Source organism: Lynx canadensis, chromosome C1 (assembly GCF_007474595.2).
Source record: "Lynx canadensis isolate LIC74 chromosome C1, mLynCan4.pri.v2, whole genome shotgun sequence".
NCBI classification, from domain to species: domain Eukaryota; kingdom Metazoa; phylum Chordata; class Mammalia; order Carnivora; family Felidae; genus Lynx; species Lynx canadensis.
In genome coordinates this window covers 64285924-64312870 of record NC_044310.1, presented here as the reverse complement: position 1 = coordinate 64312870, position 26947 = coordinate 64285924, and the positions used below count along the sequence as shown (strand labels likewise).

At 35.2% G+C, this 26947-nt stretch overlaps 1 protein-coding gene and 1 non-coding gene across 2 annotated transcripts in view; one reads left to right on the top strand and one right to left on the bottom strand.

The window, feature by feature from the left end:
* PIGK (phosphatidylinositol glycan anchor biosynthesis class K) overlaps nucleotides 1-26947 on the top strand; it is a 122268-nt gene that overhangs the window by 1740 nt on the left and 93581 nt on the right. Inside the window, exons 2-3 of the mRNA XM_030324596.2 lie at nucleotides 1676-1729; nucleotides 7812-7903. Coding sequence (XP_030180456.1) covers nucleotides 1676-1729; nucleotides 7812-7903 — 146 coding nt within the window. The remainder of the gene's footprint in view (nucleotides 1-1675; nucleotides 1730-7811; nucleotides 7904-26947) is intronic.
* Nucleotides 10569-10672, bottom strand: LOC115522566. The gene has a single exon (XR_003971466.1). It is a non-coding gene; the product is annotated as a U6 spliceosomal RNA (small nuclear RNA).

Below are 26947 nucleotides of genomic sequence, written 5' to 3'. Positions count from 1 at the left end.
GGTGTATGTTCCTTCTGTCTGGAATTATTTGCCCTCTTCTCTTCATCTTTTGGGTCCTAACCTAAATGTCACTTCTCTAGGGGAAATTTCCCTAATGCCTTCTCACTTCCCACCCCCCCGAATCAGGTCAGGTCAGGTCTCTCTAGGGGTCTACTGTACTCTTTCATGATACTGTGTATCTTATCTTGGTAGAATTCATAGTTTGCCCTCATCTGCTTAATGTGTGTCTATCAGATTGGATAGTAACCTCTTTGAAGGCAAGTACGATGACTGTTTTGCCCATTATTGTATTGTGAGCGTTCAGGACAGTGGCTGGCACATGGCACCCAATGAATGTGATGAATGAATGAATGAATGTTACTTTGCAGTGTAATGTGTTTGCATGCTTCCTTACTGAACTCTGGGATTCTTCAGAGAAAGCAGCATGTTATTTAGTGATTTTTTTGTATCACTATACATTACATGTACATGGCACATGATAGGTGCTCCACTCATATGTAGAATGAATAACTTTGCAGTGCCTATATTGTCTAAACAATCACAAAAGAGTTTTGCCATAACACAATTTTCACTAAAGTCTTAATAATGTAAGAATTTTCAGCTAGAAGGGACATTTGAGATTACTGGGTCAACTCTTACTTTCTACATGAGGAAAGTCAAGTCTAAAGAGCTAAGTGACTTACCCCAGTCTCACAGCCATGTGAAGGATAGGACCTGGGCTAAAGCCCACATCTTCAAATTTTTAAACTAATGCTTTAATCCATTGTAGCACATTTTTTCTTTAGCATCTAGGCAGCCGTTGAGAAAGGTTTAAAAAAAAATGTGTGTGTGTGTGTGTGTGTGTGTGTATGACACATTTGAGTGGATTTATTTTATTCTCCCTGCAGTTTTCTTGCCAGCTGAAAATTAGCTAAAGTTAGTTATGCAATTTCTATGTTCCAGTCACCATTCCTACCTTCTGTGTGTCAGGTAATATTACTATGAGCACAGAGAAGCTTTCCTAAGCTTTTACAGCTTGTAAATAGTAGGGCCCAGATTTGAATCCAGGAAGTATGACTCTTTTAGTAATTAATACTGGTTGGTAGTAGATCTGGGGTCATTAAGGTTTATATTCACTATTATTTTAATATATAATAAACATAGTGTTCCTTAAGTATCTGGATATTATTGGATATTGAGGTTTTTAATGTTCCACAATGGCAAATACAGTTCAGACTTTAACAGATTAGTGAACTGGTACCATGGCAGCATGCTAGAGAATGTACTCAATCAGATGTAGTGATGTGTTCATATAAAGTAATTGGAAGCATCTAGTACAGAATAGGAGGAAATAATTAATGAAACTTCAACAAGAAGCGTATTATTACGTGTATAATCAAGGCATGAAAATAAGTCATTCACAATTTGAAGACTGAATTGAAAAACTAGAAGCTGAGGAATGAGGAAGAGCTGGTTGTGTTCGAGATACATTGTTTAAAAACAAGCAACTCCCTCCACAATGCCCCCCCCCAAAAAAATGAAACTTTTGTCCTTTATAAGGTCAAATACTAGAACCTTTATAAATTTGCATAATGATAATTTACTGTCATTGTAACTGTAAAGACTTCATGAATCTTAACTTTTTTTTCTCAGAAATGTGGCTTTTCTAATATATTTGCTATTATTTGACTTGTAGGATCAAACAGAACAGTTCTTTAGAAGTGGGCATACAAACAACTGGGCTGTTTTGGTAAGTACGTAGCTATTCACATTAGATATGTGTCTGAGAAATTTTGTGAATCAGATTTTTGAAAAAGAGTTTTTATTTTCTCATATCTTATAAAAAATTCCTTATTTTGATTTGGCTATATTTTAAGTTGACTGTGTCAACTAATAATATTCTATGCCTTCAATATATTGTCAAGTGGTGATGTGTAAATAAATATAAGAATAAATTAAATACTATTGTTAAAGGAAATATTTTATAAAATATAGAATCATTTTAATAATGGAAACTAGTAATTGTATTTCTTTTTCCTTTTTTTTTTTTGAAGTAGGCTCCATGCCCAGAGTGGGGCTTGAACTCATGACTCTGAGATCAAGTGTTGGAAAGTCTACCTCCTGAGCCAGCTGGATACCACTGTATTTCTTATCTGTAATATTAGATACTCTCTACTTAGGTTATTTTTTTAGTTATCTTTTTTTTTTTTTTTTTTTTTTTGGTCTAGAAAAATAAATAATCATTGTAGAAAATTCAAATTATACAGAAAAGTTTAGAAGAGGACAGATTAGGGGCACTTGGGTGGCTCAGTCAGTGAGCATCTGACTCTTGATTTTGGCTCAGGTCATGATCCCTGACCACAACCCTGGGATCAAGCCCCTCATTGGGCTCTGCCCTGAACATGGAGCCTGCTTGAGATTCATATTCTCTCTCTCTCTCTCTCTCTCTCTCTCTCTCTCTCATTCTGCTCCTCTCCCCTGCTTACACTCTATCTCTAAAAACAAAAAACAAAACAAAAAAGAGAGAAAAGAAAAAAAAGATTACTTTTATGTTATGTGAATCTTAATTTGAAAAACAAGGAAGACAGAGAAAATACCTTCAAGTCCCACACATGCTGGCATTAACATTTTGATGGAATTCTTCTAACCTTCTTTCCCTTCAAATATAAGCATAAAGATGAATGATTTTAAGTTACAGGGGTCATCTTATCACTGTTATTTTGCAACCCAGTAGCAGTATATCTTGGAGATCTTTCCCTGCCAATAAAGAGATGCATAATCATTTCCAAAGGCTGTATTATTTTCTATTTTAGTAATAGAATATTATTAGAAAAGAAAATAAATATTTTCTATTTTAATGTACCAGAATCTCTAGTTCATGAGCATTTAGATTCTAAAGTTTTATTTTAAACAAGGCTATGTTGGGTAGCCTTATACATACACCTTTGTGAACTTGACTGATTTTATCTTTAGGATAAATTCCTAAGCCATAAGGTTAGGAAGTTATGGAACATAATTGCTCTTCAGAAGTGCTTTACCTCTTTTTTTCTAATCCCAAGACAACTCTGTATTATTAACTTTTGCCTTTTCTCTTTGATTGCTGGGTAACAAATTAAATTGTTTTAATTTGAATTGTTTTGATTCTTTTTTTTTTTATTTTTTTTTATTTTTTTTATTTTTTAAAAAAAAATTTTTTTTTTTCAACGTTTATTTATTTTTGGGACAGAGAGAGACAGAGCATGAACGGGGGAGGGGCAGAGAGAGAGGGAGACATAGAATCGGAAACAGGCTCCAGGCTCTGAGCCATCAGCCCAGAGCCTGACGCGGGGCTCGAACTCACAGACTGCGAGATCGTGACCTGGCTGAAGTCGGACGCTTAACCGACTGCGCCACCCAGGCGCCCCGAATTGTTTTGATTCTTAGTAAGTTCTGTTTATTGGCCTATTTTTCTTTTTTGTCCTTTTTATTTTTCTTGGTGTGAATTACCATCTTAATTTATCTGGATTTATAAATTTGTATTTTTAATTTTCCTAACAGAATACATGTATGGGTGCCTGGGTGGCTCAGTTGGTTGAGGGTTCAACTCTTGATTTCAGCTCAGGTCATAATCCCAGCATCATGGGATTGAGCTGTGCGTCAGGCTCTGTACTGAGTGTGGAGCCTGCTTGGGATTCATTCATTCATTCATTTTCTCTCTCTCTCTCTCTCTCTCTCTCCCTCCCTCCCCCCCCCCCATCTGCCCCTCTCCCTGGCCCTCACTCTCTTTCTCTCTAAAAAAATAAAAAACAAAAAATAGAATACACATAATCAATTTTGTTTTTCCTGTATTTGGAAAGTATTTGGATAGTAGTTTCTCTGGGGGGGATTTATTTAATGACATTTACATGATTAGAAGATAAAATAAATTTGACTTAATGAAAAAAATGTATAGAAGAGTTGACTGAAAGAAACAATGAGGAAATAGAGAGGCAAGAAAGGAAGAAAATTTTTGTGAAAAAGGAAGTGGGGGGCAGATAACAGTACTGCATTTCAAAGCCAGTAACTCATGTTGGGAAAGGAGGAAAACTGAGCACCATGAATTGTGGGATTTCAGATGAAGTGTAAAGGAGGTGAGTGGAGGAATTCAACTGAAATGCAGGACAAACATGTAAGATTATAATTACCTTTACTAAGGCCAAAGGAAGACTCTTAATGTCTGGGGCCTTGTAAGATTGAGAATAGTTTCATTAAAGTATGTAATTATCTACAGATTGCTAAAAGTAAATAAAAGTGATTATAGTTGCTATACATAATTGTATTGTGATTAAATGGGACAGCCTAATGTGGGTTTATGGGTTATTTTATTGTTCTCCAAGAAAGAGCACCTCCTCTATACTATCCCTCACAAGAGATTTTATGAAAGAATTGAACAAAAGCTGATTAAGATGAGGAAACAGGTTTTTGGTGACCACTTAAAAGAGGGGAAAACTTAGCAGGAGGCAGGCCATGATCTACCAATTTGAGAGGATAACTTGCTCTACAGGAAACCAAGGGCTCTTCAATGACTAGTCTTTCCATGGGAATTCTTTAAAAAGAGAATAACTGCCTATGTGTAGACAACTAATTGCCAAAGGGCTCATCCTTTAGAATATGAACCTATTAGCTTATACTGCACACACATGGAGGCTTTCCTTGTCTGGGAAACCTCTGTGAGCCCCTCTTCAATTGCACTAACTTGGGTCTTAGATGAGAAATAGAGAATGACAATTATTACAGAGCATTTCACAACAATTGCAGTTTCACATTGTGTGCGATATTTCACACATTCACTCAGACTTAGTAAAGTGAGACTTCAGTGAATTGTGCTTTCCTTTTTTTAAATGTTTATTTATTGAGAGAGGGGGGAGGGACAGAGAGAGAGAGAGAGAGAGAGAGAGAATGCCAAGCAGGCTCTGCACTGTCAGCTCAGAGCCCAATGCAGGGTTTGAACCCATGAACTAAGAGATCATGACCTGAGCCAAAAATCAAGAGTTGGATGCTCAACTGACTGAGTCATCCAAGCGCCCTGAATTGTGCTTTCTTAAATGGAAAATCATGAAATTTGACCAGAGTCAAGTTGAAAGTACTAAGCATGCATTTTTTTCAGTGGTACATCATTCATATTTTAAAAATACATATGTTTTCCTCTACCAGTTTGAGTTAATTTGTTTTTCGTCTTGACTCAATGATCAGAGGTAAATGGAATGCCCCTTTGGCCTTATACTATGACTGAGAAACTTTTGCCACCAGAGGGAAATACAAGGAAAATTGGATTCCATTTTATTTTCAAGACCTGCTTTGAGTAAATTATTTTTGCTTCTGTTTAATAAAAAAATGTTATAATGATAATCCTTACCCATGGTTTAAAAAAAAGTATAATGAGGAAGGGTGTAAACTGAAAAATCATTGTACCCCCTCTTACTCCCATTTTTATTCTCCATGATCTCTATTATCATTTTCTTGTGTATTCTTTTAGAAATTTCCAGTGCATATTATTACATTTATGTCCTTTTCAAAAGACTAATGGATCATATCCCTTGCTCTTTTACCACTGGCTTTTTTTTTTTTTTGGTATCTCATTTTGAGAATATGAATAATTTACATTAAGTTGGTATTACCTGGTCCCTTCTCTTTTGCCACCTTAATTTCATGTTTAGTAACTTGCTGGTGAAAACGAGGACAGTTTCTTAGGTTTATGCTCATTAAATACTATAATAGCTGAAAAAAGCCTTTTGGGTATGGTAAAATGCACTGAATATAGTGGTGTTTATTATGACTGATGCAGATATAAATTATTTAAACTATTTCTGCTCAAGTTAGGGAATATGTACTTGATCTCTTGCTACTAATGGGTAGTGATTTTGTTTCTAGATTTTTGATTTCAATATTTGCTAGAATAGGCAATGTCATAGTGAAAATTCTTGAGTACATATTTTTGCATACTTACATAAGCTAAATCAAAAGGTAAATATTTGGGGTGCCTGCTGGCTCAGTTGGTTGAGCGTCTGACTTCAGCTCAGGTCATGTTCTCATGGTTCGTGAATTCTAGCCCCACATAGGACTCTCTGTTGATCACAGAGCCTGCTTGGGATCCTCTGACCCCCTCTCTTACTGCCCCTCCCCTGCTTACCCTTCTCTCTCAAAAATAAACATTTTTTAAAAAAAGATAAATATTCAAACTTGATATATGTTGCAAATTACCCTCTTAGAACGGTTATTTTAGTTTGCATTCTCAACAGTAGGATATGAGTTATTCGTTTCCCCTCACAATAGCCAATACCATGCATTGTCGTGGACTTTTACTTATCAATTCAGTTTATGTTTTTAAAATTATGATACAAGTTGAGCATCTCTAAGAGTTATAATGTCCATTTTGAATACCTTTACTATGAAATGTTTTGCTCTCCTTTTCCCATTTTTCAAAATTGGGATGTTCACTTTTTCTTGAGCTATAGTTAATTCAAGTTTAAAAAAAATTTTTTTTTTACATTTATTTATTTTTGAGAGAGAGAGAGAGAGAGTGCAGGGGAGGGGCAGAGAGAGAGAGAGAGAGAGGGAGACAGAATCCAAAGCAGGCTCTAGGTTCTGAGCTGTTAGCACAGAGCCCGACACGGGGCTTCAACCCACAAACCATGAGATCATGACCTGAGCCAAAGTCAGACGTTCAACCGAATGAGCTACCTAGGTGCCCCTAGTTATTTCAAGTTTTTCATTTCAGTTAGGACTTTATGGTATTTTTGACACATGGAATTTTACATTTTAATGTAGTCAAAAATTTTAGTCATTTCCTTATTGGATTCCAGGTTGAAAATTTGTTTTAATAAAAAAAATCTTGAGGTTCCTTTCTGTTTGCAGGGGCAGGAACATTTATGCTATTCTCAAAGCTGTCATTATACCTACTAATCGCAGAGGCATGTGGTCGGAGGTAGGGTGGGAGCTTGGGGGGTAGGTATGCTTCCTTTGGAATGGATTTTCAAGAGGACTGATTTTTGAGACATGGCATTAGATTTTTCTAGTACCGTTGATATCATTTTTAGGAATCAGTTTATTTTTTTTAATGTTTTATTTTTGAGAGAGAGAAATAGCAAGTGGGAGAAGGACCGAGAGAGGGAGACACAGAATCTGAAGCAGGCTCTGGGCTCTGAGCTGTCAGCACAGAGCCCGACGTGGGGCTCGTACTCACAAGACTGCGAGATTATGACCTGAACTGAAGTCGGACGTTTAACTGATTGAGCCACCCAGGCACCCCCAGTTTTTTTTTTTTTTTTTAATGTAAAACTTGTTTGGATTGTTTCTCGTTATCTGTTGAGTTCAACAACTTCTTTATGATGTATTTTCTTATATGCATGTAAAATTGTTTTGTATGTTGTCTAACATTTTTCATAACTAAAAATAGGCAGCAATTCAGAGTGAAAGGAATATTATATAACCCAAGATAGTTAATTTTCTTTCCTATTCTGTGAAGAGATTATGGACATTGCCTTTGATTGTAAAGAATTTAACCTTTTAGGCATAGGAACATTATAGAATCACATAAATTGCGAGTAACTAAGTTGATTCGGTATTTAATTAAATCACCCAAAGATTTGTTTTCTCTTGAACTGAATGGTCTTTTTATTTAATAGCAGTTATGAAAGACTTCTCTTTAGAGGGATTGGTTTTATTGGCAATTATTTATATGCTTTGCTGTTTGTCAGCCTAAGTTATGATACACTCTTTTTTTAGGCATCTCTGAATCCTACTTAAAGAGAAATAATTCTGTAATCCAGTGGCTTATTTTGATTCATAATAATATGTTTCTTTTAATTCTTTAGGTATGTACATCCCGGTTCTGGTTTAATTATCGACATGTTGCAAATACTCTTTCTGTTTATAGAAGTGTCAAGAGGCTAGGTATCCCTGACAGGTAAGAATTCTTAATAAAGCTTAACTCTGAACCTCAGTGAAAATTACCCTTGGACAGTTGTTACCATTTTTGCATTTTTGTGTTGCTTTGGAAAAGGTAAAGAAACCTGAGGTATTTTTTATGTTGTTAGAGCATACCATCATTTATAAAGAGCTGTTACTTAAGATCATAATGGCAAATTATATAAAACAACAATCAATACTAAGGTAAAAAGATTTGATAAAGTATAATTGTTTAGTTTCATTTATTATTAAATGCTTTAGTCTGGGTTTTTAATTGTAGGCAACAGAAGACAATTTTGACTAATTCAAGTAGAAAAGTAATTTACTGAAATCATATTGATGAGTTCACCAAATTGCTGAGAAGGTTGTATGTAGCTGTAAGTCAGGAACATGTTAGGCTAGGGAGCAGAAAAGACATCTGGAAATCATGGCATAAAACCATCCAGTAATGGGATGCCGGGGTGACTCAGTTGGTTAAGCATCTGACTCTTGGTTTTGGCTCAGGTCATAATCTCACAGGTTTGTGAGTTTGAGCCCTGCGTTGGGCTCCATGTTGACAGTATGGAGCCTGCTTGGGATTCGCTGTTTCCCTCTCTCTGTGTCCCTCTCCCACTTGCATGGCCTCTACCTATCTCAAAATAAATAAATAAACTTTAAAGAACAAATTAAAAAAAAACAAAAAACAGTGACAATACTGCTGCCACAAATTGCTGGCTAGACTCAGCTACTGCATAGCTGCTACCATTACCTTTGGAAACTTAACGTTGCTGCTGCTGTCTGCTGCTAAAATCCAACCTTTCCTGTCCTAGGTTGTTACTATCTCTAGCTTTTAATTTAGAGTTCTTGGCGGAAATGTCATATTGGCAGAGCATGGATTAAGTGCCTGTGTTCATGCTGATGAGGTGACAGGAAGAATTACTGTATGGCATTGTTAGCTTCTATAAATGGAGATGGACCCTGCCTTCTATAAAGACTCATAAAGTGAGGTACAGTATTTCCTAATTACATGAGGTAGTTCAGATACCAGGCAAAACCCTGCACCTCCACCCCCAGGTACACGTTCTTCTCTACATTTCATCTGTCAGATATGATAGAGCTGTTTCTGCTACCACCAATAGCTTCTACTAGTTATAGAAGGAACTGCAGTCAATTCAGTTATTTGGGTTTGATTTATTTAGTCCTGTGTACCTTTCTACCTTTGAAGCAGTATAGAAAGAGTTTTGCACCCAGAGAGATCTGAGTTTGATATCTGGGGTTAGTGGTGATTTTCGTTAAGTGACTTCATCATGCTAAGCCTGTTTCTTCAGCTATTCCATGATGATAATACATCTTTGCAAGATTCCGATACTTGCAATAAAAAGCAAATAGAGATACATGCAAAGTGCTGTGGGAGCAAAAAGGAAGCAGTGAGTGACTCAGGAAACAAAGATAGAGTACATTCTCTGTAAATAGATCATGTTAGCCTAGGAAGCTGACAAAAAGTATAATTTAATTCCTGTATTTCATCTGAAAATTAAGGCAACTTGATAGTATTACCATTTAAAAAAGTACATTAAGTCTAAGAAAGAATGGTTTGCTATATTATTCTTGTAATTAGCGAATTATAATTTATTAATTGGTTCTCCTCTAATAGGGCTATGTGGTTAGTCCTTTGGCTTTGATTGCTGTTGCCTCTATACCCTGTGTGCTCCTCCAGGAGTTACTATGCATAGTTTGGCAATAGTTACCACTTTGATAAATGAATCTTTGTCTGGTCTCTAGGTTATTATGATATGTTTAAATGGTCCAAGTAAGATTTAGAAGGACTTTTAAAAAATAGAATATAACTGTAAGATGTGTTTTATATACTATAATTGGTAGGTTTGTGCCTGGGTTTCTGAAGGATGTTCTTTAAACGCTTGTTCCTGTTTCACGGGGTGCCTGCGTGGCTCAGTCGGTTAAGGTTCCGACTTCAGCTCAGGTCATGATCTTGCAGTTCGTGAGTTTGAGCCCTGTGTTGGGCTCTCTGCTGACAGCTCAGAGCCTGGTGCCTGCTTCTGCTTCTGTGCCTCCCTCTCTCTCTGCCCCTCCCCTACTTGCATTCTGTCTCTCCAAAATGAATAAATGTTAAAAATTTTTTTTTAATTTAAAAGCTTGTTCCTGTTTCACATGATTACATATCTACCTCTGTTTATGATGTCTTTTTGGGGGAATGAATTGAGGATTTAAACCATTTATTATTTTATAAACAGATTAATATACAATATTCAATTTGGCTTTTAGCCTATTTATGGTGAGTATTCTTAGTTATGGAGAATATTACTCTTATTAATGACTTATCTTACTTTACTCCTACCTGGGATTAAATATGAAGATATTTCTGTGGTGCTTGGGTGTCTCAATCAGTTAAGCATCTGACTCTTGATTTTGGCTCAGGTTATGATCTTACAGGTGGTGGGATTGAGCCCCATGTTGGGCTTCATGCTGTCAGCAGAGCCTGCTTGGGATTCTCTGTCTGTCTGTCTGTCTGTCTGTCTGTCTCTCTCTCTCTTTCACCCCTCCCCTGCTTTCTCTCTCTCAAAATAAATAAATAGACTAAAAAAAAAGATATTTCTAAGTAAATTCTTTAGAAAGTAACAAATTATTATAACAGTTTAGAAACTTAAAATCATTAAGAAGAGTTTTTAGTTTTAAAGCTTGAATTTCATTTGTGTGTCATCCTTGCACAGGGGCCGTGCTAATCTCTGTATCATTCCAATTTTAGTCTATGTGCTGCTGAAGCAAGCACTTAAAGCTTGAATTTCAAACTACAGTTTGAATTTATTTTTATACAGTATGTAACATTTTTCAGTTAAGAAAATATTATCATGACTTCTGTTCATTTTCCAGGTATGCATGCTGAGAAAAATGAGTGGTCATTACATTTAATAAATACTATGAGTAGAGCTCTGTTTTGTTTTTGTTTTTTTTCATTTGTTTTTCAAAACAGTATTTTACCTTTGTCTTGAAATGCAGGGTATTTGTATTTAGTTTTCCCATGTTCTTCCGTAAGAAATTAGTTCATGTCACAAGTCATTTGCTGAAATACATGACACAGGTGATTGCCTTTTATTTTGGAAGTTCACATCAATTCCATAGGTCCTGTTTGAAACAACATTAGTGATGTCACTACTCTTGTTCTGATTTCTTTCTGATCTTCTGTCTGCACTTCACACATTCTGGCCATACTGAGCCATTCTCTGTGCCTCGAATGGTTGTCAGTACTTCTGGCTCACTACTACCAAAACCTGGCTGTGATTCTGAATCTCTTGTGGTTAAAAATATAGGTTTCTTGGCTCCACCCCTGGTGATTCTACTTCCCTAAGTCTTAAGTGAGGCCTAGATATCAGCTCTAGATGTGGTTCAGATGCACAATCAAGTTTAGGAAGCACAGATTTAATTTATACCTGACCTTCCAAATTCACATTCATACTTCTTTAAAAACGCATTTCCTGACCCCCTTCTTTGCTTCTATGGTATCCTGTGTATACTTTTATCCTAACATGATTATACCAGTTATAGTATGTCTCCCTCATTAGATTATAACTCCTTGAAAGGACTACGGATTATATTTTATTTCATTTTGTACTTCTAGCGTCTAGCACAGTGTCTGACACATAGTAGGTTCTCAGTAGGTATTGAATAAGTAAATAAGTGACTTGGAAATATTTTATCAGTCAGGCAAAGCACACACAAGTTTGTACTTCAAAAATAAAAGCACTTCTGTTTCCTAAATTGTAGTTAGTTTAGTTTTTAGCAAATATTAGTCTGTTACAAAAGAAATTTTAATAAATAGGTTGTAGGAATTTTATAATAATATTTTAAAGTATTGACGCAGGGTAAGGGATTTTAATGGTTATGGGGGCAAATAAAAAGACATGTTATTATCATTTTCATAGCGAAGTTCATAGCATGGAGGACAGGTGTTTTGTTCTTTGTCCATGCTTTCTGTAACCTTACCTGCCCTCAGAAATTTTGTTTTTATTTGCCTGGTTTTAACTTCCTTAAACATTTCACTTTTTCGGGAAATTTTCTGCCCTCAAATAATTGTTTCGGACTAAATCTCTATTTTGCTACCTCTAGTATGCTTAATATGCTTAAGATGAGGGAGGGAAAAGGCATTATGCAGAGGTTAGATCCTAAATTCAGCATGTGAAACAAAATTGAGCCAAATTATTCTCGAAAGTTTCTGAAATAGCACATAAAGTACAATATAGTATTCCATCAAGTCTAACAGCCAGTTTTCCCTCCAGTGCTAGTGCAGATAACTGTTTTCCTTTTCTTTAGTGGAGCACTTGATAAAATGGTTTACTTAGGATTAGGGGATATGTTATGTGAAAGTATACATCTCCTAAATAGTAGAATTATGGGGTGCCAGGGCGGCTCAGTCAGTTAAGGGTCCGACTTCAGTTCAGGTTATGATCTCACAGTTCGTGAGCTTGAGCCCCGTGTTTGACTTTGCTGACAGCTCAGAGCCTGGAGCTTGCTTCACATTCTGTGTCTCCCTCTCTTTCTGCCCCTCCCCTGCTCACACTCTGTCTCTCTCTGTCTCTCTGTCTGTCTCTGTCTTTCTCTCTCTCTCAAAAATAAACATTAAAAAAATCGTAGAATTATGATACTCATGCTGTAAGAGGCATATGGAGATTGAGACTGACAGAGACGATGTAGAGTCGTATCTCCCATCTCATGTTTACTTTGGAGACTAAATGCATGGAGTATTAGGGTGGGTGAGGTCTGCTCCCCCCCCCCCCTTTTTGGCTGAGTGCATAAGATTAACTTTATGTAGAGTTACATGTGTAAATAATTTTTCTTAAAATATGATTTAGCTCTACTAATTCAGTGGGTATGAGTTTTTGAAATGGTCCCTGTCTGATAAACTATGTGTATAAATAAATCCAGCAGCTTTTCTGACTCCATTTTTTCCCTTTACTCTATATTTTCATCATTATGTGAGATTCCTTATTTAATTAGGAATAATTAATTATTAGTTATTCCTAATTTAAACCTTTTTCTTCATCTCCCCTTATTCAGAAACTCTTAGTTTATGCAAAATAAAATTCAAGTCCCCTATGCTGGTACTTAAGGCTTTTGCAATCTGGTTCCAAATCTGACATTCTCATAATTTAATTTCCATCCCTTATGCTCCAGCCACTTCCTTCATGTAAGTTTCTGTATTGGCTTCTGTCACTGCCTTACACTGGTCATTCCACCTATAGTTCTTTTCTTCCTCTTTCTAGTTTTCCTATGCCCAAATTCAATTTATACACTCCCTAGAGCTTTCTTGGTCCTTTTTTCATAAATAATATTTTATTCATACTTTTGTCATGCCAGTTTTTTGTATGTATAGATCTTATTTCTTCAGTGCTGTTTCTCATACTGTTTGTATTCCTCAGAGTGCCTTCTTTAGTGTATTGTACAGAACTGAATGAATGAATGAATGAATGAATGAAAAGTGTGCTAAAGACTACTAGCTAAGTGAAACCTGGTTGGTCTAGGCTAGAAAGGAAATGTGTATGAAACTGCTTATTTATATTCCCTTTATTTTTTAATTTTATTTTTTTAAGTAATCTCTACACCCAGTTTAGGGCTTGAACTCACAACCCCAAGATCAAGAATTGCATGCTCTACCGACTAAGCCAGCCAGGTGCCCCTCATATTCCCTTTATGTCTTGTTTCCTACACTGCATTGAGCTAAAAGTACTCTGTAGTCAATTTTATAAACTATTCCCTAATTCCTACTTTAGGGATCCATTGGTGGGGTGATCTCACCAGGCAACTTCAAATTCATTTCTTTCTATCAGATAGAAGTCTGTAAGGGTCTTACTTCAGACAAATTAACTTCAACTTTACTTATTGCCTGCCTTACCACTATTTAAATTCCCTTGGGATGTGTGTTTTGGCAGTCCCTTGTCCTGTTTTACTCCTTTTTAAAATAAAAAATGGTAAAAGTAGAAATGTAAATTTTGGTAGGGTGCCGACTGGGTGGCTCAGTCGGTTAAGCATCTGACTTCGACTCAGGTCATGATCTCACAGCTCATGGGTTTGAACCCTACATCGGGCTCTGTGCTGACAGCTCAAGCCCGGAGTCTGCTTCAGATTCTGTGTCTCCCTCTCTTTCTGCCTCTCCCTGCTCACACTCTGTCTCTCTCAAAAATAAATAAACATTAAAAAATTGAAAAAAAGAAATGTGAATTTTGGTAATGTATCTGTAACCTAAGATAGAAAAAAAATCATGAATTGCCTATTATTGTGGGTTTTAAAGTCATTGGTTATATGACTTTTGACTGTTGCTTTTTTAAACTGCTGTGGATTAGATCTTGTACATCAGAGGGCATTTTCAAAGATGGATCATTAATAAGTTATTTCAGAGATTTTCTTGTACAGTTACTCATTAACATAATATGGAGAAGGGCACGGTTATTATGGCTCTTTGAAAATCCTTGTGACTTTCTCTCCAGTAAGGTCAGACAAAATGTACCCATATTTCTGGCCTCCTCCATACTCACTGCAACACATATACACTGTACACAATAATTCAGATACTACATTGGGGGTTTTATAATGACTTATTTCATTATTCCTTGAGGCCTTTATGAGAGATTGTTTTTTGCTCGCGTTACATGTTAAAAATAGTTACTCAGTAAAAAAAATTAGGAAAGGAAAAATATTATGGGTAAATTCCAACATAATAAAAGTAGTGGATTAATCACTTATAAAACAAGTACAGAGGTTGAAGCACAAAAGCAGTGAAATCAATTATAGCTATAGAAATCAGTCAAGGGATTCACAAAATAAAAGGATGTAAAGTATGACCTCATATATATATATATGATGACGGGAGGGAGAGTAAAAATTTAGTGCTTTTTAGAAAGTGTTCAAACTTAAGCAACTGTCAACTTAATTTAGACCTCTATCTGCATAGAATGTTATATAAAAACCAATGGTAACCACAAACCAAAAACCTATAATACATATGCAAAAATAAAGAGAAAAGAATTCAAGCATATCACTAAAGAAAGCCATCAAACCACAAGAGAAGAGAGCAAGAAAAGAAAGGAACAGAGAAGAAGGACAAAAACAACCATAAAACAAGTAACAAAATGGCAATGTCAGTAATTACTTTTAATGTTTATGGATTAAATGGTCAACCAAGAAATCAAAGAGGAAATAAAAAAATACATGGAGACAAATGAAAATGAAAACACAGTGGTCCAAAATCTTTGGGATGCAGCAAAAGCTATTCTAAGAGGGAAGTTTATAGTAATATAGGCCTACAAGCAAGAAAAATCTCAAACAACCTAACATTGCACCTAAAGAATCTAGAACCAGTAGAAGGAAGAAAATAATAAAGATGAGAGCAGAAATAAGTGAAACAGAGACTAAAAACAAAACAAAATAGAACAGATCAATGAAACCAGGAGCTGAAGAGATCAACAAAATTGATTAGCCAGACTCATAATAATAATAAAAAAAAGACTCAAAATCAGAAATGAGAGAGGGGAAATAACAACCAACACCACAGGGGTGCCTGGCCGGCTCAGTTGGTAGAGAATGTGACTCTTGACCTGAGGATTGTGAGTTCAAGCCCTGTGTTGGGTGTAAAGATTACTTAAAACACACACACACACACACACACACACACACACACACACACACAATCAACCAACACCACAGAAATGCAAAGTATTATAAGAATATTATGAAAAATTATATGCTAACAAATTGGACAACCTGGATAAATGGATATCAAAATCAAATCAGTAATTAAAAATTTCTCAACAACAAAAGTCCAAGACCAGATGGCTTCACCAGTGAATTCTATCAAATGTTTAAAGAAGAGGTAAGGGGGGCGCCTGGGTGGCTCAGTCGGTTAAGCATCCGACTTCAGCTCAGGTCACGATCTCGCGGTCTGCGAGTTCGAGCCCCGCGTCGGGCTCTGGGCTGATGGCTCAGAGCCTGGAACCTACTTCCGATTCTGTGTCTCCCTCTCTCTCTGCCCCTCCCCCGTTCATGCTGTGTCTCTCTCTGTCTCAAAAAATGAATAAACGTTAAAAAAAATTAAAAAAAAAAAAAAGAAGAGGTAAGGGGTATCTGGCTGGCTCAGGTGCAGTGTGCAACTCTTGATCTCAAGGTTGTGGGTTCAAGCTCCATGTTGGTTGTAGAGATTACTTAAAAATAAAATCCTTAAAAAATATGTAGAAAAGTTAATACCTATTCTTTTCAAATTATTCCAAAAATTAGAAGAGAAAGGAAAGCTTCCAAGTTCAATCTGTGAGGCCAGCATTACCTTGATACCAAAACCCGATAAAGACACTACAACAAAAGAACACTATAGTCCACTATCTATGATAAACATAGATGTAGAAATCCTCAACAAAATATTAGCCAGTTGAATCCAAAAATGCATAAAAAAATGATTCACCATAATCAGATGGGATTTATTCCAAGAATGCAAGGCTAGTTCAGTATTTGCAAATCAACGTGATATATCACATTAACAAGAAAAAGGATAAAAACCATATGATCTCAGTAGATGCAGAAAAAACATTTGACAAAGTACAACATCCATTCATGATAAAAATCCTCAACAGAGTAGGTTTAGATGGAACATGCTTGGACATAATGAAGACCATGTATGGAAAACCAATGGCTAACATTGTACTCAGTGGTGAAAAACAGAGCTTCTCCTCTAAGATTAGGGACATGACAAGAATGTCCACCCTCACCACTTTTATTAAATATAGTACTGGAAAACCTAGCCACAGTAGTCAGACAAGAAAAAGAAATAAAAGGCATCCAAGTTGGTAAGAAGAATTAAAACTTTCACTATTTGCAGATGATATGATACTATATACAAAATTGGCACTGATAAATGAATGTAATAAAATTTCAGGATACAATATCAATATACAGAAATCTTGTAGTTCTATACACTAATAAGGAAGTAGCAGAAAGAGAAATTAAGAAAATAATTGCATTTATAATTGCATTAAACAAAAAGAACAAAATACCTAGGAATAAACTTAACCAAGGATGTGAAAGACTTGTACTCTGAAAATTATAAAATGTTGATGAAAGAAATTGAAGGTGATACAAACAAATGAGAAGATATGCCATGCTCATGGATTGGGAGAACCAATATTGTTAAAATGTCCAAAGCAATCCACAGATAATGCAGTCTCTATCAAAATGCCAACAACATTTTTCAAAGAAATAATAAAATAATCCTAAAATTTATGTGGAACAACAAAAGATTCCTATTAGCCAAAGCAATCTTGAAAAAGAACAAAACCAAAAATACTACAATTCCCGGTTTTGAGATATACTACACAGCTGTAGTAATCAAAACAGTATGGTACTGACACAAAAATAGACACAGATCAATGGAACAGAATAGAAATCTCAGAAATAAACCCACAGTTATGTGGTCAATTAATTTACAACAAAAGAGGCAAGAATATGCAATGGGAAAAAGACTATCTCTTCAACAAATGGTGCTGGGAAGACTGGACAGCTCTATGCAAAAGAGTAAAATTGACTACTTTCTTACACCATTCACAAAAGTAAACTCAAAATCAGTTAGAGATCTAGATGTGAGACCTGAAACCATAGAATTCCTGGAAGAAAACATAGGCAGTAATCTCTTTGACATCAAATATAGGGACATTTTTCTAGTTTATGCTTCCTTTGGCAAAGGAAACAAAAGTGAAATTAAACTGTTGGGACTACACCAAAATAAAAAGCTTTTGCACAGTGATGGAAACCATCAACAAAACAAAAGGCAACCTATTAACTGGAGAAGATATTTGTAAATGATGTAGCTGATAAGGAGTTAATATCCAAAATATATAAAAAACATATAACTCAACATCAAAAAAACCCCAAATCACAAATAATCCAATGTAAAAATGGGCAGACGACATGAACAGACTTTTTTACAAAAAGACATACAGAAGGCCAACAGACACATGAAAAGACACTCAACTTCTCTAATCATCAAGGAAATGCAAATCAAAACAATGAGATATCACTTCACAGCTGTAAGCGTGGCTAAAATCAAAAACACGAGAAGTAACAAGTGTTGGGAAGGATGTGGTGAAAAGCTTTATGCATTGTTGGTGGGAATGGGAGCTGGTGTCACTGTGGAACACAGTATGGAAGTTCCTTGAAAAATTAAAAATAGAGTTGCCAAATGATCTAGTAATTGCACTACTGGGTTTTTACCCAAAGAAAACAAAAATACTAATTTGAAAAGATATCTGCACTCTTATGTTTATTGCAGCATTGTTTACAGTAGTCAAGATATAACAGCAGCCCATGTGTCCATCCATAGATGAATGGATAAAGTGGTGTATATACACACATGAACATGCACACGCACATACACACAGAGCTATTACTCAGCCATCAAAAAGAATGAAATCTTGCTGTTTGCAGGAACATGGAAGTATTTCAAGTGTATAATGCTAAGTGAAATAAGCCAGAGAAAGCCAAATGCCATATGATTTCACTCATATGTGGAATTTAAGACACAAATAAATGAACAAAGAAAAAAAGAGACCAACAAAAAACCAGAGAGCAAACTGGTGGTTTGCGAGAGGGAGGTGGGTGAGGCGATGGGTGAAATAGGTGAAGGAGATTCAAGAGCACACTTAATCATGATGAGCATTGAGTAATGTATAGAATTGTTGAATCACCATATTGTATAACTGAAACTAATATGACACTGTATGTTAATTATACTTGAATAAAAAAGAAGAGAAAAAAATAAAAATAGTTACTCAGAATGGTTAAATGACTTGATTAGGGTCCACTAAAGTTAGCATTAAATAATAGAACAAGAATTTGAATTCAGATCTTTTGACTTTATGGTTGGATCATTTCCATTATATTACAACTGTCACCTCCCTAAAAAATTGCAGCAGTTAGTATTTATATGACGTTTACAGTTAAGAAATTCTTTTGATAACATCTAATTTTATTCTTATGCCAATCCAATAGAGGTTGGTATTATTATGCACACTGATCATTTAATACCTTATTAAATTAAAAAATCTATATCTACATGTTGAATGTAGTACTGAGGTATTCTGAAAATAGTTAATTTATTAAATGTAAGGAATGCCTCTCCTATTTCCTCATTTACATATTTTTCCATAGTTTTTATGTTGTCTTCATCTTCATTATTTGATGCATCACATACTTCATGCTTCTGTACATCATCATGCTTTGTAGTTATAATACATGTTTCTGTACTTCAACAGCTTTGTAGCTGTTTATTCCCTGTCTCTAGTCTCTTTCTTCCTCCAAATCATCCTACACACAGCTGTTAGGATTCTTTCTCAGACACTGCTTTCATGTTTTCACTCCCACGATCAAAAACCTGCAGTGACTCTCTGTTGCCTTTCTGAAAAATCCAAAATTTTTAACCAGCCTTCAGTCTTTACTGCTTTGTTAATTCCAATTTACTGTGTTCATTTGTAGATTCATTACAACATCTACTACATAATATTTAATCACTCTCATTTCTCTATTTGTTTTAATCCCACCTAAAACACTTTAATGTCCTCTGTACCCTTTTTTCCTACCCATATATCTTTCTTTCCTTTGTGTCATTGTGTAGAACGTTGTAGAGTACTCTATATAGGGAAGTCACTTGAATGCTTTAAAAAAAAATTTACAATTAATGTATACAATTTTCTAAATATATATTTAAAATTTTATTCTGTTACTATTTTTATTTTATGATTTTGCCTAATTTTTTATGAACAAAAGGACTGGAACTATAGTAAATGTGCTTTGTAAATAATTTGCAGTATTTTATCGTAATTTTTGTCAAAGTAATATTAACTCATGCCTTTGATTGTTCTGCTTCTTGTCTCCTGTCACTTCCCAACAGTTTTTTCTTGTATACTCTGTAAAAATATAAATAATAGTGTTTGACTGTAGATACTTAAATATTCTTAACAACCTGTCATTTTATTCTCATGTTGGCAGCTGATCTGTCTGCCACTCCACATGATGTTCCTGGTAAAGTGTATAATATCTTGAATAGGGAAACATTTAGAATAGTTAAGAAGTTGAAATGTGCCCTAAGGAGAATAGTGACAAGGGTAAAAGGGCATTTTGGCTCCTGCTATCATGCTCTTAATGTTTAAATAATAATCAGAAACCATTTGAAAGACTAAGAAGACTGCCAAGGATTTTATAGAACAAAGGGGATATTTCTTTATCGATATGTAAATAGATAGGAAGGTTTGGGATGTCAAAGAAGCAAGAGATGTTTATTCCTAAATCAATACCACAATGTTTTTGTTACAGACACTAACTTCTTATCTGGTAACTTGATTTCCTTGACTTTGTTCTTTTTTAGAATCATCTTGGCTATTCTTGGGTCTTGTTTCTTCCATATTAAGTTTAGAATCAGCTTGCCAAGTTCTTAAAACTCTGTTGGGATTTTGATTTGCATTGCAGTGAATTTTAGATTAATTTAGAATGGGCTTCTTTATAGCATTAAATCTTAATTTTTGCATAAAGTATATTTGCATATAATTATATGTTTAACAGCTTTCAACTAAGTTTTGTAATTTTTAATTTTTCTCCATAAACATTTTTGGTAGTTTTTAGTTGTCTCATTTTTTTGTTGTTGATACTGTAAATGGTACTATTTAAGAAATACATTTTTTTTCTGTTGCACATGCAGTTGGCTTTAGTATATTGTTCCAGCAACTTATTGAACTGTATTAATTTTAATAATTTGACTATAAATGTTCTTTTTTAAGTACCCATGAATCTATGAACAGTGACAGTTTTCTTTCTTTCAAATCTTTTTACCATAAAACTTTTTTTACATCTTCAAGATCTTTCATATTTGAAATTTTGGGGATAAAAATTGTCTTCAAAGACCAAAATAATTAATAGTCTGGAGAAATCCTTTATTTTGTCCCTGAAAAAAATGTGTTCTTGAGAGGTAATGTGATGTTTAAGGTCAACAGCTGTGTAGTAGCAGACATAATGCTTGAATTCTAGTATAGTGATTATATTATACTATGTTGTCAAATTCATCAATATAAATAAGTGAAATATTAAAGAAAAAGGATAAGTGAAAGCAATTAATTAAAAATAAAGATAAATGTTGATATGACCTATGAAGCTGAATTTTACATGATAATATACTTAATTTATTATTGTAAACAATAATAACCTTAACAAAATTACAGTAACTGATCTTCAGAGCTTTTTCCTGTAATACGGTTTCTCTAGAGCTGTTTATCTATTTCAATTTGAACATAACACAAAATTATTTTTAGGGGTACCTGGGTGGCTCAGTCAGTTAAACATCCGACTCTTGATTTCGGCTCAGGTTATGATTTCACGGTTTGTGGGATCGAGCCCGCATTGGGCTCTGCACTGACAGCACAGAGCCTGCTTGGTATTCTCTCTCTCTCTTCCTCTCTCTCCCTCCCCTCCTCCCCCCCAAAATAAATAAAACTTAAAAAAAATTATTTTCATTTTTGTACCTCCAATCAGGTGAACCTATTGGTGTTTAATATATAGTAATTATGTCAGAATGTGCAATAACTTGATTTCCTGGGTATTTGTGATGGCCTTGTTAAATAGTCTTGTTGAATACTTGTTTTAAAATCAGTTATAAACCAATTTAAAATTCGGGTGCTTCCAAAGATTGTGTAAATATAAGGAAATCACTCTTAAATGGAAGACAATTAGCACAGTATTTAAGAGTACAAGCTGTTAGTAGAACTGTCTCTATTTGCAGATGACATAACATGATATATAGAAAATCCTAAAGACTCTACCAAAACACTGTTAGAGTTAATAAACAAATTCAGTAAAGGTACAGGATATAAAATCAGTGTACAAAAATCTGTTGCATTTCTGCATGCTAGTAACTGTCAGAGAAATTAAGAAAATCCCATTTATAATTGCATTAAAAAATAGTAAAGTACCTAGGGATTAATTTAGTCACAGAGGTAAAAGACCTGTACATTGAAAACTGTAAGACATTATTGAAAGAAATTGAAAAACACAAATAAATGGCAAGATATTCTGTGCTCATGGATTGGAAGAATTAATATTGTTAAAATGACCACACTACCCAAAGCAATCTACAGATTCAGTGCAATCCCTATCAAAATTCCAATGACATTTTTCACGTAAGAAAAAACAATCCTAAAATTTTCAAGTAGACAAAGCAATTTCGAAAAAGAAGAAAAAGGTAGAGGCATCATACTTCCCGATTTAAAGTATAGTGCAAAGCTATAGTACTCAAAAACATTGTGGTATTGGTATGAGAATAAACACAATCCAGTGGAACAAAATAGCCCAGAAAGAAATCTATACATATGTGGTCAATTAATTTACAACAAAGAAGTGAAGAACATATTTCACTTCATTAGTGAAAGGACATTCTCTTCAATACATTATGTTAGGAACACTGAGCAGCCATATGCAAAAGAATGAAACTGGATCCACTAACTTACATTATTCACAATCATCAACTCAAAATGAATTAAAGACTTGAATGTGAGACCTGAAACCATAAAACTTTTAGAAGAAAATGTGTGCAGTAAACTCTTTGGCATCAGTCTTGCTGATGATTTTTTAAATTTGATACCAAAAGCAAAGGCAACAGAAGCAAAAATCAGCAAGTAGGACTATATCAAACTAAAAACTACTCTTCATCAAAGGAAACCATCAGCAACATGAAAACACAACCTACCAAATGGGGGAAGATATCTGCAAGTCATATATCTGATAAGGTGTTAATATCCAAAATATATAAAGAACCCATGTAACTCAATAACAAAGAAAAAATCCAATTAAAAAATGGGAAGAGGATCTGAATAGATATTTTCCAAAGAAAACATACTGATGGGAAATAGGTATATGAAAAGGTCTCAGTATTACTAATCATCAGAGAAGTGCAAATCAAAACCACAATATCACCTCCCACCTGTTAGAATGACTATTATCAAAAAGACAAGAAATAGCAAGTGGTAGTGAGGATATGGAGAAAAGAGAACTCTTATGCACTGTTGGTAGGAATGTAAATTGGTACACCCACTATGGAAAACAATAAGTAGTTTTCTCAAAAAGTTAAAAGTAGAACTAACATAGGATCCAGCAATTACATTTCTTGGTACTTATCCAAAGGAAATGAAAACACTAACTTGAAAAGATAGCTGCACCCCCATGTTCATTACACTATTATTTACACTACTGAGATGTGGAAACAACTAAGTGTCAATGGAGGGATGGATGGATGGATGGATGGATGGATGGATGGATGGATGGATGGATAAATAAGATGTGGTATAATACACAATGAAATATTAAAAAAAAGAAGGAAAAACTGCCATTTTTGACAACCTGGATGGACCTTTGAGGGTATTATGCTAAGTAAAATAAGTCAGAGGAAAACAATGTATGATCTCACTTATATGTGGAATCTAAAAAAAGTTGAACTCACATACACAAGGATCAGACTGGTGGTTGTCAGAGGCAAGGGGGAGTGGGTGGGCAAAATGGATAAAAGTGGTCAAAAGGTAAAGACTTCTAGTTATAAAACGAGTAGTCCTGGAGGTGTAATGCCTAGCATGGTGAGAAAAAAGGGAAAAAGTGCAAGCTGTAGAGTCAGACCAGACCACAAAGTCTAATCTACCTTAAGAAGTGGGCAAGAATGATTGATGACTTATATTGCTTTTGCTTCAGATTGCTACCAAACCAACAAAGAAGCAATGCAAAGTATATATGAAATAAGGATATGAGTAAGCTGTAAGTGGCTACAGCTCTCCTCTACTTATTTGTTACCATGGTGATCCTGAATTTGGCACCAACTGGTACAGCCTGCAATGAGTGAGAAACTAGCCAGGTCAGAGGAATCCAGAACAGTTACTAGTGGAAGGGCCATGTTGTCATTCAAAAGTTCTACCTACTGTCACATCAGGCAATTTCTTGCTGTGCCTGAGATTTGTATTTACATGTTTAATTTCCTACTGTATCATCAAGCCTTCAGTAAACTTGGAAGGGGCCTGAAAAAGTCACTGCTAGTTTTTTGATTTTGGATGAACTATTTAATCTCTTTCAGCCTTAGTGCCCTTGTCTGTAAGATGGGGAAAGAATATGTACATGGGGTGACTTTTGTTGGTTCATCAATCTGGTTAGGAGTAATTCCCAGTTCCCTTTTCCCTTGCATCATTTATGAATCAGCCTCTCATATTTTCTGATTATTGAATTGGCTTAGCATCAGCTGACTTGGAATTAATTTAATGATCCTAAATACTAGTTTTACTGTGACACTCTTAATTACCATAAGAAAGGTCATAAAAGGTGTAAGTTTGTAAGTGGGGCCATTTTGAGTCATGAGCTGCCTGTACAGACCAGACAGGAATAATATGCTTATTAGTAGGAAAAGGAGAAAAGCAGATGGTTGTAGAAGAGCTGACAAAACACTGGCTTTCATAAAGTTTCACAAATTTTTATTGTTGATATATCGAACTGCTTTCAAGTTCTGGTCTCTTTCTGTAAGGCTTTATTCTTGAATTGTCATCAAATTGTGTGCCATGCTAATATTCATCTTTCCTCTTTGAACTAGCTTTAGTGATTCCTTACAATTAAGGGAGCTTAACTAGAGTACATATTAGGGGATGGATAAAGGATTAACAAAGCCATTTTCTACTATTAAAAAAAATGACTGTTCACTTTGTAACACTGTACTTTTAGATATCTTATAAAGGTAGACAGCATTGCTTGTGGTAAAATTGTTCCCTTACTAATTAGAAAACCACAAATAGACCAGTATAAATAAATCATAAGTACTTGAGGAAAAGCCATACCTTTGGGCTTCCCTGAGTGTGAAGATTCCTGTAATTGTGTTTGTTCCTTGGAGGGACCCTGAAAACTATGTTTATGGAGTTCTTGCATAAGATGTTGATTTTAGTTGGGCATGAGGCTTCTAAGCCAAAGTGGATATTCTGCCCACCCATATAAGTCTCATTCTTTTATCCTTGAGTTGTCATCTGAAGCACCAAAAAGAATAGCTTGGGAGGATCATATATATATTTATATGCCATGCTGTCAGCTACAGCGTCTTAGACTTGAAATAGAAAGTCCTCATCAGTTGCATATATTGCTGTGTAGATTGTGAGGGTACCTCTGTGGAAGAGGAGTGTCTAATACTTTTTATGTCTTGTTGCTATAACAAATTGCCACCAATTTAATAGCTTAAAATAATACATACTGGTTCTAGATATCAGAAGTCCAAAATGCATCATCAGATCTGTGTTCCCTCTCAAAGCTCTAGGGGAAAATCTGTTTCCTTGTTTTTTTTCCAACTTGTAGAGACTCCTTGTTTTCCTTGGCTCATGGCTCTATCCTCTATTTTGAAAGTCATCAGCATAACATCTTCAGTGACTCCTCTCCTGTTGTCATATTTCCTTCTTCCTCCTTTTTTCTGCTGTCACCTTACCTTCTCTGACTCTGATGCTCTTGCCTCTCTCTCTTATAAGGACCCTAGTGATTACAGATAAATTCAGAATACTCTCCCCATCTCAAAATCCTTAATTTAATCAAATCTACAAAGTCCCTTTTGTCTTTAAAGGTAACATATTCACACCACATGTTCTGGGGATTAGGACATGGATATCTTTTGGAGCTGTCATTTAAGCCTACTATTTTACTGACAAACATGGTTTCCTGTTTTGTGTCCTTCTAACTGAATTTGATGCCAAATGGGGTCATCTTGTGAGTTTAAATGTCTAATGGATCCTATCAAGAAGATACCTAGTGGGTGTGACAGACAGGAGTGTTTGGAATCAGTATTCCAAGGTGAGGAATCATGCAACCCAAGAGGAGTTTGACAAGGGAATAGCCCACAGTGTTAAATATAGAAATGTCATATAAGAGGTACACTCAATTTCTTAGAAATCAGATGAGTTGAATTATGATTATAATAGTTTGAAGAAGTAATGGGAAGCAAAGAAGTAGAAAAAGTGGCTGGAGGATGTTGATTGAGAATGAAATAGAAAGCATAGACTGAGGGGATCTAGAACTGAGACAGAGTTTTGATTTTGAGACCAACAGAATTTATGTAGGTCAGGGGAAGATGCCCAAAGAAAGGAAAAGTAAAAATGGGAAGAGAGGGAATAAAATTAATTTGGGGGTTCTTAGGTATCTGCATTGACTCTTCCATTTATTACACTGATTCTTTCTAAGGTAGGTTGAAAAATTGGGGGGAACCAATAAAAAGCCTGATGCATTTGAGGTCATGTGACTTAGATGGGTGCTAGGCTGGTCTGAGAAATAAGAAGGAAGACAACTGGTGAGGGGTGGGGCAGAATACACACTAATTTTATTGACTTCTTCCCTTCTTTTCTCCTTCTTCCCTCTTTCCCTTTTCCAACCAGTAAGTATGTGTTGAGAGCCTGTGGTGGTTAGAATACACTTGCCAATTTGTATAATTTAAACTGAAGTGGGGATACAGGGAAGAGTAAAGGGCAGCAGAGTAAACTATAGTCTCTAAGATAAAACATAAGTGTTTGGGTGGTGGCAGTGGGAATGACCTCAAAATAAGGCAACACTTGACATGTCACCATGGAAAGTGATGGTAATAGTATTTCTAAGACAGTTCTGAGGATTGGAGAATTGATAAAAAACAATGTAATTCTCTGTCATGTCATATCTGACTCAGGGGTGCTAAAAGGCTAAGTGTAACTAACATTTGTGAGCATAATTGGATTTCTTTGGAGAAAAGATATATTTCACAGAGTTTTATGTTAATGGTTTCCAAGAATTTGATCTGAGCCTAAGTGGGAGGTTACTCAATTCAGCAAAAGGTATCCTGACATTAAATCCTTATGCCCACCCATTAACTTTTATTTAGCATAATATCCATGCCCAAGGCTTCCAATCTTGAAATTCAGATGTGTTATTTCAGAAAGTAAAACCCATATTAATCAGAACTTTTAATTTACCTGAAATGTCAGTTTTTCTCCACCACACAACA